The sequence below is a fragment of the Gavialis gangeticus genome, unplaced genomic scaffold (genome assembly GCF_001723915.1).
Source record: "Gavialis gangeticus isolate Ggan-Ray unplaced genomic scaffold, GavGan_comp1, whole genome shotgun sequence".
NCBI classification, from domain to species: domain Eukaryota; kingdom Metazoa; phylum Chordata; order Crocodylia; family Gavialidae; genus Gavialis; species Gavialis gangeticus.
In genome coordinates, this window is record NW_017728993.1 from 38273125 (window position 1) to 38285362 (window position 12238).

At 41.4% G+C, this 12238-nt stretch overlaps 1 protein-coding gene across 1 annotated transcript in view; it reads right to left on the reverse strand.

Moving 5' to 3' along the window:
* GTF2B (general transcription factor IIB) overlaps positions 1-12238 on the reverse strand; it is a 63003-nt gene that overhangs the window by 41409 nt on the left and 9356 nt on the right. The window contains exon 3 of the mRNA XM_019501569.1: positions 3834-3967. Coding sequence (XP_019357114.1) covers positions 3834-3967 — 134 coding nt within the window. The remainder of the gene's footprint in view (positions 1-3833; positions 3968-12238) is intronic.

The following is a 12238-nucleotide window of genomic DNA, read 5'->3' on the forward strand; positions in this document are numbered from 1 at the left end:
CCCAGAGCCAGGGCTGGCTGCAGCCAGGAGGCTACAAAACAGCTGCTACCCTCCCAACATTGGCCCCAGCCCCAGCCCCGCAGCAGGTTCTGGCATTACATGCACCGAGGCCAGGGAGGCAGCAGCTGTTTCTAGCCTCCTGGCTGCAGCTGGCCCTGGCTCTGTTGATTGCCGCAGAGCCCAGGCTGCTCCCAGCAGGGCTTGCAGCATCCCAGCTACCCTGCTGGGAGCAGCCTGGGCTCCCAGCTAGCAGCAGCTACCCAGAGATGGGGCCAGCTGCAAATAGCTGCTGCCCACCCAGCCCCAATGCGTGCTGAGGAAAATGGTCTCACGTGCCATGCTTGGTATGCATGCCTGGTACACATGCCTGGGGTTGCCAACCCCTGATCGACAAGATGCATCCACTCCTGTCCAGGCTCTTCACCTTGACTGGAAACATCAAGGGCAACACCACCTGTGCCCCCTTCCCCTTCAGTTTTGTACCCAGAGCCCTGTAGCCATTCTTGAGCTGTTCAGGGTCACCCATCAGTATCATTGGTGCTCACACATGGATGAGCAGCATGAAGTAGTAGTCAGAACGTCAGGTGAGTCTTGGTAACCTTTCCGTGGCATCTCAGATCTGGGCTCCAGGCAAGCAGCAGAATTCCTGGAACAACAGGTCAGGCCAGCAGATGGATCCCTCCATCCCCTGCAGAAGGGAGTCTCCAACCATCACCACCAATCACTTCTTCTTCATGGCAGTGGTCTCAGTACTCCCCACTTCAGGGATTTCTGGCCTGGCCTCTTCCACTAATGGAATGCACTCCTCCTCTGTTGCTAGCACTCCAGATCTGTTCTCCAGGCAAGCCACTGCATGTAGGGATGATGACTTCTTGCTGCCAGAGGTCACAAGCTTCCACCTTCCTGGGAGTCCATGCCCTCTTCCTTTTCTAGCGCTGCCTCTGGCAATCCTTCCTCCACAATCCTAGGTTCTCTCAAGCATGGAATCAATGAAGTCCTCATGGCGGAGAATGCTTCAGAGCCTTGCTGTGTCCTCCTTTAGCTCTCTCCCAGAGGGACACCACCAGAAGGCACTGCTCAAATTGCAGGCACTCCCCCACCTGGCTGACACTGGAAGGAACCTGCAAGCCACAGCCTGCAGAGCACCAAACCAAGACCTGGGTGGAAGCCTTGACAGTGTGCAATCTTGCCTGGACAGATACCTCCCAGGTGCAAACAGAGGAAGGACTGGAAGTGGCAGTGGCTCTGGAATTGCAACATCCTCCAGCCATCTCCATGGGTCTTCTAATCCGCTGCCTCTCACTTCCTGCCTCTTTGCAAGCAGACCTCCCCTAGCAAAATCCTCTGTAGCTGGCCTGCTTGCTGTTCCTTGATCCTGAAGGGATCCTTTTCCCTGCAAACCTCCTTCCTCTCAGCAAGCTTACACTGAAGGAATGCAAGTTTCCAAATGAACTCCCTAGCAAACTCCCCCTCACTCTGGACTCTAGTTCAACAAGGGACCCTAGTTAAACAAGTATTGGTCTAGCTGCTGAGTTTTAGCTGTTTAAAGTAAAACTATGTAGGTTAGTCTGTCTCAGTTACATATATTAAAAAAAGAAGAAAAAAAATCTTATTTTACAAGTTTCCCTTCAAAAGAGGCAGGCAGCAAACTGACCTGCAAACTGTTTTTTTGTTTTGTTTTTTTTATAAAGGAAATTTTTTCATGCTCCAAGTCAAATCAACCAAATCAAATCCAAATCTGTGAATCATTCAAGAACCAGATGTGGCCCTACCACGAACAAACATCCTCCACCCCCCACCTGGGGCTTCAGGTGCTTCCAAGTCCTTTGGTAGGCATCTTATGTGCAGGCCCAAGCCCAAAAGCTTAAGGTTCGGATGCCCCAGTTTCGCCTGCTCCTGTGGCCATATGACTGATGGCAAGCCAGGAAGGAGTCTCCCATTTCCATAAAGTTGGCATGTAGCCAAGATCCCCCCACTGGAACCTGGCCAGTGAGAAGCTAACTATGAAGCTCTCTTAGGAAGTCCTGTCCGCAAACAGACAAGGGTGCAAATCTCCACTATGTGGTGCCATTTTAAGTGCATTACCCCGGTCATGCTATTTCCCCTGCCAGACCTGCAAACTGCTTGCAAATTGTCCTGTTTGCTCTCCCTGTTAGGTGCTCCCCGATCTCTTGGAGTTCCTCCTATACACCTCACCTGGGCCTGGACTGGCTAGGCCCCTTTGGTAGGAGCTTTTGTCACACCCAGACAGCAATCAATCAGCCCTCTCAGCAGCTCAGAACACACACTCAAACACACAGCTCACCAAGCAACCCTCAGCAACCCAAGCACACTTTTCACCTTTATAAAATGGTTCTTGGAATAAATAACAATAAATGATGACTAGAAAGGCAGGGTTTTTTTTAAACACCAGCATCTTCAAGTTAATTCATTTTAGATGGTACACAGTTTACCTTGGTGACTGAGTAAGAATAGGAACTTCAACAAACTTAACTCATTACTCCATGTTTCCACATATGGCAAGACAGAAATAAATCAGGGAAGAGAGACTGATCTTTCTATGAGCAAATTTAGTTTGGTCATTACATCTTGTTTCAAATTTTCAGGGGACTGAAGAGACACTAAAACACTTTTCCAAGTCACCTACCTTCTGAAGAACTTCAGACACTAGTACAAGTTTATTTTCCATTATGACCTGTCTATTAAGGCATGACAGTGGGTCAAGCTGCTCGTGACTAACACTGATCTGTCCTTCACAAGGCAGACTCATTAACACACCGAGTTTAAGTGACTGTTTACAAATTTTGTGCTTTTCAAAAACTAAGCTTGAATGGAAACTTGACTCTTAGTTACTCTATCCACGAGTGAAAGCTGTTGACTTGCCCTGAAGGAGGATAAATAACAAAACAGTTCCAAAACTCAACAAGCAGTTACATAAGCTGAGGTTCTACAATACAAAATGTGCATCAATCACCTCACGTAGCAGGGAAGAGTCCTCACAAACAGCTAACACAGAATCCTTATACAGGGTACACTACCCTACTTTAAAAAAATAAATAAAAGTCACACTGAAGGACAAAAACAGTTAATTTATTCCAGGATACCTCTGTGCACTAAACTTACCACCCCAGCAGCTGTATACTCAAGTCCACAGTGCTGCTATGGATAAAATGCCATCCAAGCCAGAAGTGATGTAGCCACAGCAACATGACCTTGTTGATAAGCTAATTAAGTTGGAGCCATGCAACCTGGCCTCATCACTAGGTAATATTTTAGCTTGGCCAAAGTACTGTGCAGACATGGCTACGTCGCTTCCAGTTTCAGAAGCAGCCTATAAAGAGCACCCAATCACATGTCAGGACACAAATGCCAGGGATGGGATGTTTACCGTGTAGATATAGCCTCAGAAACCACAGAAGAATTCCAGGTTTGGTGCTTTTAATACTATTATGAAACAACAGCTTGATAGCAATCCTGATAATTGCACGCATGTTTGTCTTCTCATCTCACCAATGCCAATTTGATAAAGCATTTCTTAAAAAAAAAAAAAAAAAAATCTGTTTTTAAACCAAGCAGAGTTTAATTCTGGATGCCTCAAAACTGTGGGGCTTGCATTTTCATTATTTTCTGACCTACTCAAAATATAAGAGTAAATTCTTCAACTCTAAATAAGTACAATTTCCTAAGGACTCTTCAATGCTGGCTCATTTAAATTTTTCTAACTACATGTCATTGTACACCGATACCACAGCACAGCTTCCTTGTGGCCAACATATACACTTAACATACAAATGCTTACCATGTCCACCAGTATTTAATACATTAAATGTTACCTTGCCAATCATTGTACTCAAATCTCCATCGCTCAAGAGAGGATTCTGGGTGTCTCCAACTCGAGATGGATCTTTTGTTGCTTTGTCATTGCTAAAAGTTCTCCACTCTGATCCTACATCTATGACCCGGTCACCTGGGTTTAAAAAAAAAATAGTAGCAGTTTGTCCCACTGTAATACATTATTTCACTATGCTTCAGGAACATTAAGCCTCACAATTCACCTCTCTGATCTATCAGTTACAAGCAAATCATGTCATTCCCCCAACATAGCATGTGGGACGGGCAGTGGACAGCAGCTATTTAACTCTACAGAGGAACAGTAAAGGGCAGCCAACAGAAAAAAAATGTGGTAGTGAAAGCTACAGAGAGGCTTTACATGGTAAATGAAACTACAGAGGAAGAATGCAAGTAGAGTAGGAATTTAGCCAGAACTCATAGGGTTAACTTTCCTACTCTGGCAATATGCCAGGGAATCTTTCATGAACAAAAATGGAATTGAAATCTTGGTTTTAAGAAGGCCCATCCCAGAGCTGTCTATGGACATCTTAGGGCAGTAGTTAATATTAAACTTGAAGCTAAGTATGCCAACTACTAAAACATCACTACTACTTATTGCACCAGTTCTGTTCCTTGGGGTTCCCATACAAGTTCTGACCAAGTCTGACTGGAAAATAGTTTCAATATTTTGTAGCACCACATACAGCATGGATAAGCAACACTTAAAATGTTTCCCCCTACAATTCCTCAGCTAGTTAATATATTAAATCAAAGCAAGCAGCAAAATCATAAAACACATTATCTGAAGAGATCATCTGATTTACACAGCATCTTACATTTCCACAGTTGCACCACAACAAAGGACCAGGGAGTGAACATATGGGGATATGTTGTTGTACCTTCCATACAGCTTTCCCCACCCCACTTTTCTTCTCTACTCCAATTCTCTCCTGAATGATGTAGAACTTTCAAAAAGTGTAAAACACTGGACACATCTGTATGTGCATATTAATGTAATGCAATAAACTCCAGCACTTATCGCACTGAGTTGTTGCTCCTGGGTGCCGCATTTACATGTGCTCCTGGGATCACAGTAAGTACAGCCAGGTCTGAGCAGCCTCAGCTGACAGGATCCAAGGGTCAGCCTGCTAGCCTAGGGCTGCTCCAACCCAACTCAACTTGCTGCAGAGGAGCTGGCTGGGGTACAGGGGTGCTCAAGTGCAGGGGTAGCCAGCAGGCAGCCCCCACACTGAAGTCCCTTTGTGTCCCACCCAGCTGGGTCAGCATCTACACGTAAGCTGCTACAGAGTAATAACTGGAGGAAAAAACTCCACAGCAGGATAGTACTTGTATTTACAAGCACTACCCTACTGCAGAGTTCATTAGTTTACTCCAACTGACTAGCTCTGCACATGTAAGCACCAAAACATTTACTGTGGAGCTCAGAGTACTCACAGTAAATGGCTCATGTAGACATGCTCACTGGCATATCATCTTGGTCTGCACTTAATTTGTCAGCATTGTTGATTAGGATAGCAAAAAAAGGTCATACCCATAATCAACTCAGCTAAATCAGCAAAAGCTCTAATGCAGATAGCTATTCTTTCATTAGTATAGCTTATTCCATTCATTAGCTACATTTTTGCTATGGGACTTCACATGCACAGCTCTACTAGCAACTAATTTTAAGCTTACAGAAGGCACAAGGAGAAGTGGAGATATACTGCACATAAACTAGTTATTATTGGGTTTTATTTATTATTTAATTTCTTAATTTTATTCATTTATCATTAGAAAGAGACTTCAGTGAAATAAAAACGTAGTGCAGACCAAATCTAAGGAAAGATTCTGGAACACTGTCCTTCTAAAAAAAATTCAGTGTCTTGTCAAAAGAACATTTGTAAAGAGTATATAGTTGTGACTGCATGACAAATTTCCAGAATGGACGTCTGCTTAGCATAGATTGTGGAGGCTGCTTTACTCATGGTGAGGCTTAATACTCTCACAGAAGCAGGTCAGGTAGCAAGACTGTAGCATAAGAAAACAATTATTTATTTAGCCATTAAATAAGAAATCCAGACGCACTTGGGATAACATGAGCAATAACAGAAAGACAGTGGAACTCAAACGTAGCAATATTTACTTAAATTATGAAACACAAAGCTGCCCTTCAAAGACTTAATAAATACAGTGCGGACAATGAAAGGATGCAAATGCAATTCTCTCTTTTTAGGGAGAAAGACTCTGAAGAATTGTTTCTCTGTAAAAGATTATGCGAGGAATATATGCCTGAAGGTCGTTCAGTTAAATAACTAGAGATAAAAATCCTTAAAATGTTAACAAAAATAGCAGTTATTTGTGAAAGACTTCCCTTACTGAAATAGCCCAAACTTAATTTAACAGTCCATTATCATAGGAAACTGTCTTGCATAACTATATTCAGATCTAAGCCTCACCTCAATACTTAAGTGCTTTGACAAAAATTTAAAAAAACTGTAAAGGAAAGAAAAAGGCAACAGTTAGCTCTGCCTTTTACAGTGTAAAAGCAAAAGATTGAGAATACTGCATGTAGGGTAAGGAAGACAGATATCCATTTTTTCTGCTACGCAAATCTTCCCCTTGCAAACTTTAACAAAATCAGCAAACAGCATGCTTCTCTAACTCTCGACTCTTTGTAAATATTTGATTAAGTAGTGCTCATTCTATGGCCTAGCAGTAACTTTACTTCAAGACAGCCCTCCAATACTGTTTACTGCATCTAAAAAAAGCAAAATGTACTTAAAATTCTGGCATAGTATAAATAGAACACTGAGTACAGGGCAATGATGTAATATTTTTCCACACAAGTGGGAATGACCTAAATGACTCACTCAAGGATCTGCCTCTTGTGAGTTATGAGCTATTCCCGCTCTAATGAAAAAAGTGTTCTATCACTGCCTACTTTGGCAAAAATATTACAAAGCAGAAGACTAAGATTACTACACCAGTGTAATGAGAAAGAATTAATTAGAACAAACCACTGAGTGCAATACATTTGTGGAACTGAGATGTAGCATTCAAGTATTTTACACACAGGGAAGAAATAGAAAAACTATCACCCTGTATATATTTAATGTCAAAATCAGTATTTCACTGAAAATACATAAAGGTCCTAGGACATATTCTGTCCTAAACAGTCATCTCCTACCAAAAAGAATGACAAGAACAGGCCATACCTCAACATAGGCTAAGAAACAAGTCCAATGAGTACGTACCTACTCAAATCATGATTTTGCAAAATTTATAAAACCAGGCAATTCCCGTGAAAGCCACATAGGAAAAGAAAATAAAAACAACTTACCAAAAATAAAATGTTGGCTCTCCAGTGGCCAAAAGCCTGGCACAAAGAAGCTACCAGCATAAATGTGCAAGATGGCTGCCACCCTTACCCCTCGCCACTGACTGACGGATGGCAGCCTGTCATGTGGCTCCACCCCTCTCCACCAATTAGTGGCAATGCTGTATGACTGACAGCCCTCAGCCAATCAGTGGTGAGGAGCAGGGCTGTACGACAGACAGCCCTCACCAAATGGCGGTGGTGAAGCCCTCTCAACCATTTAGAAATTGGCAGCCAACCCCACAAAATCAGCCAACTGCCACTTCGAGTTGGGTAGATGCCATCCAATGAGTGTTTCTAATCATGAATACATATTTTCCTGCCAGTAGCAAATTACCATTTTAACAAAAGAAAGGACAAAGATTCTTTAAACAAATCAAGTCATTGCAATGTAAATTGAGAGACCAGAAATGAAGTGCTGCCCTGGAATGAAAGTAGAAGGCTTCAAAGTTTTAATGCAAGTGTAGAAAACAATGGGAGGGAACAGAATTTACAACATGAAGTTGTATGACCAAGTTACCAGACCAAGTACTGAACCACATTTCCTCAACCTCATCCTACCAAATGGACTCCCTGTTTGAAGCACCTGCAAAACTGGACCTCACTACCAAGCCCCAAACCATTCAGTTATGGAAAAAGTCAGTTGCTTCCAAACGTTTGCAAACTTATTTCTTTTATACAGAAGGTTATAATCTAATTATTGCAATTCTTTTTTTTGCTCATGTAGCCACAAAGAATGCACCATATGTGGGACAGTATTTTTTTTTCTCCATTTCCAAATTTCCCTTCTCATGAGACTTCTCCATAAACCAAGCTGATAGCTGTAGTGTTGGATACTCCGTTGGTTAATCTGCATTGTGAAGAGTAAATCTCAGGTTACTTTATCTTGACTTTTGAAACCCTGAGGAAAAAATGCTAAATTTGCACAGCAGACTTTTCAAGAAAAGTCATTATTGTTTCAGTGAAGTATCTTCCAGCGCCCATGATTAGGAGGCTAAACATTTATTTTAATCTATAAACAGATCTTCCAGTATGCAGTTACTTCTTGAAAACACAGTCCAAGTGTTAAAGTCAATGAGACACATGCAAATACAAACAATGAACTTCACTTTAACTTCAGGTTAATCACCATCTCAAAAGTTCATTTAACAGAATGCAACACTGTTACTCAAAACAGAAAACTTCAGACCAAGCTTTTATTTTTTGTACATTGCCAAATGTGGTGGAGGTAATACTATAGGAATACATTGTTCTGTTCAAGCCAACATCTAAAATGAATGTCACTTCACACTTTTTCTATTCTAGTATAAGAAACATCTATGCATGTTACAGAAACCTTATCAAATATATTATTAGAAAAAGCTGATAGAAAAGCTTTTCAATGAAGAAAATGTTTTTACAATAGAACAGCTTAGCGGAGTATCCAGATCTTATCTGCCATTATAATAAGGGTGGGTGATACATATTCATTGATTTTGATCTCTATTTGATAACAGTAACTTACCTGCAACACGAAGAAAACTACAAATTCATAGATCATAAATTGAATATGCTTAAACAGAATCTTAAATAATAGACTTAACCTACTAGCCACAGAACATTCAAGAATTTCTCTTTGTTGAAATATTGCAATTTCTTGTTATGCTTTAATATATTTGCATCAAGTATCGCACCTTATGGACACTAGTATTTCAAATCTGTGAATTCTGCTGATATTGCATAAATTACTTACTCTACAGTAAAGCACTAAGTACAGTAGTTAACTTTAAAATGGCTCTATGAATAGCAAGTTAATTTTGTTCACATAATTAAGGATTGTGCTGCCATCTAGTGATCACTAAAATTACTTAATTAAAAACAGTGAAATCCCAAGACTTTGAGAAGCTGAGAAAAACTGCGTAATGAATACCAACGTTGACCATCTCCCACAGCAATACAGGCTCCTAGGCCATTTTTCCAGAGGATATTTAAGATTAAATATTGTGGACAGCAGTCTTTGTTAATAAATAATCTAGCAACTAATACTTAACAATCCTGAGCCAATATAATATAAAGTTAGTAATTCCAAATATTTAAAAAACTAGTACTTCTTTAAAAGCCCAATTTAAAGTTTACAGCTTTATATCCCACAAACAGTATAAGCATGTGTTATCAAAATACATAGTATACCTACCTGTATACTACAAACCAAAACCACACTTTGAAAATTAATCACCTCTACAAACCACTAAAATCACAACCTCAGAGAAAATCAAAAGTTCCATGGTTATCTTTTGTCCACTTTCCACATGTGGAAAGTTTAATTTTTAAGGCATCTTCTACTTTACTAAATATTTCACACCTTAGCCTTAAGCAGAAACATGTATAAGTTAATGGTATCAGGGTGGATTTTTTATTTTATTTTCTGCCTTCTTTAGATTCACTGGGTATTGATTGTAGGTATGGCTAGGGGTTTTGACTGGAGTGTGCCAATACTCCTGCTGGGACTAACATCTGAAAGTTCTTGTCTAAAAGGTCTTACCCCTTAGGGTCTGACCAACTGCCGCATTCAGGATCAGAAGGAAAAAAAAACACACCTGCCCTCAGGACAGACTGGTACAGATGGGGAAAGGTAGTGGGGAAGGTTGCCCACCTCTATTGTGGGGTACAGCCCTCTTGCCTGGATCTCTTGAGTGCATTTAATAACCCTTGCAGCAGCAGGACAATGATAGCCCTCATTCTCTTGCTTTACCTGTGACAAGTTAGGGTATTTGGGGACAATATGCCTTGCAGTTGTAAAACAGGGTTGATTATGTAGTTTTAGGAATAGGTTATAAGGATTTATATGGGATGATTTAGATCAGGGTCAACTGGCTGCTGGGGAAGCTCCCAGTCACCAATCAGCCACCAGGGACCCCTCCCTTGTCTGGCCACCAGGGGACGCCTCCCCTGCTCGTCTGGCCGCCGGGGGGTACAATGACCCAAAAAGGTTGAAAACCCCCAATTTAGATAATCCTGCCTAAAGTAGAGGGTTGGACAAGATAACCTCCAGGTCCTTTTCAGCCCTACTTTTCTATCTTTTGATGAAAAAATATAATTTCACTGATCCAATCAGAATGAGCTGATAGAAAGGACCGTTAAAATGAGAAACATGAACCTTATAAAAACTCAACCTGTTTTTACTTTGGTCTTCAAAATATTTTTTTTAAAAGGTATGCCTTCGTTAAAAAAAAAAAGTTATAGAGATCTCCAGTCACTCAAGAGTCCTATTAGAATAAAAATAATTTCCTCGAACATATGTAACCTTGGATGAATGGACTGTTTAAGAGTGATAATCTGAATGATCATAAAATGATTTTTAAGCTGGAGTAAGGCATTGTTGTTGATCTAGTAGCAGATGGAACTAAAGTCTGTGTAAAAAAAAAATAAACCTGGTCTGTTAGCTACCTGATTAAAACAAGATAGAAGAGAAATTATTTACATGTGGAGTTTTACACAAGCTTTTGTTCCATCTGCTACTTAGCTCTGCTGTGTCAGCTTCTCTCCCAGAGACCTAAGAAAGGGTACTGTGATATTCAAAAGGTTTGCCTAGGTCTATCCCAGATGCACATTCCAATAAAAGATATCACCCACTAAAATTAACTGGAGTAACAAGTCCAAGAAAAACATTCAGTGGACAGAATGTAAAGACCACAGCTGAAAGCCTTTGCAGGCTGTAATACTAAGACTATTACTAGTGAACTAATATGGAATAATGACCGTTACAGAAGTATAGATGTTGAGGCAAAAGACATTCCTTTCTATGGCTGATGCACTGGGGACAAAAATAACTAGTTTGAACTGGAACGTCTTGTATTTCCAGTGTCCAAAGGAGACTTGACGTGTAAAACTAGTTGTATAGCATGTAGCTCGTTAAGAATTTGGACTTGAATATGAACAATAAAACTCATTTACAGAGTGGAGTCATAAGGTGTCTGTCAATTAAGGACTCGGTCATAAGCTACATATTTTTAGCACTTGTTTTGCATCAGTTTTGATTTAATTCTATTCCAGGAGTATAAAGGAACAAATTTCATTTGGCATTTTCCCCTCATTTTGATGGTAAAGAGAAGGGGGGTGAGGGGTATCTATATTTGGAAGGAACAAGCAGCCATGAAAATCATGACGTGAGTGGAAAAACCATCACCCTTTTTAATGGCTACTGCCACGTAGTGAGAAGGTATGGTACATGTTCCTTTAATTCAAAGCCTTATGCCCAGTCTACAAATTACTATAAGGCCTCTTCTGCTTTCCTTGCAAATAAACAAACTGTTTGTATCTGCTTTTACAACAAGATAATTTAAAGGTGGTTATCAATCTCAGTCTAACATCATCACAAACCTGTGATCAAAATACTAACAGGCAAGTTGGAAATCAAGTTAGAGATATGAAAGCCCAGTTAGCCTTCAGCAGAGCCAGGCAGTGTGGCAGGGAAAGGGAGGGAAGGGAAGCCATGTGATGCCCCAGCAGGAACTGGAAGGCAGCAAGAGAGAGAAAGTGAGGAGGAGGGGAGCGGAAGGGTGGGGACTAGTACCCCCCTGGCCTATGAGATTGAAGAGGAAAAACAGTGGGCAACCCAATGCCTAGGCCAATTAAGTAATTAGCTGCCCATTCACAGGTACTCTCACCCTCCTAGCCCTCCACTTCAGGTGAGCTGTGCTGTCTACCACATACACCTCTTCTGCACCACCTTCCCCATCAGCAGTGGTTCCCAAACTTTTTGTTTTCTCCCAACCCTAAATTGGCCACTGTGGAAAAGACTTACCAGATGAGGAACGGAGGTGGCGGGACAAGGAATAGAGGCAGCAGGATACTGCACCGGAAAACGAGCACGGCAGAAGTGAAACTGCGGCGGGCAGAGCTGCCACAGGTAGAAGCAAAAAAGGAAAAATGCAGCCAAGCCCAAGGGAGCTCCCTCGTCAATGTAGGCATGCTTTATAATAGTGTGCCGGAACCGACTGATCAGACAGATCCCCGGGTCTAGGATAAAAGACCCGGTGGAAGACAAGCGAA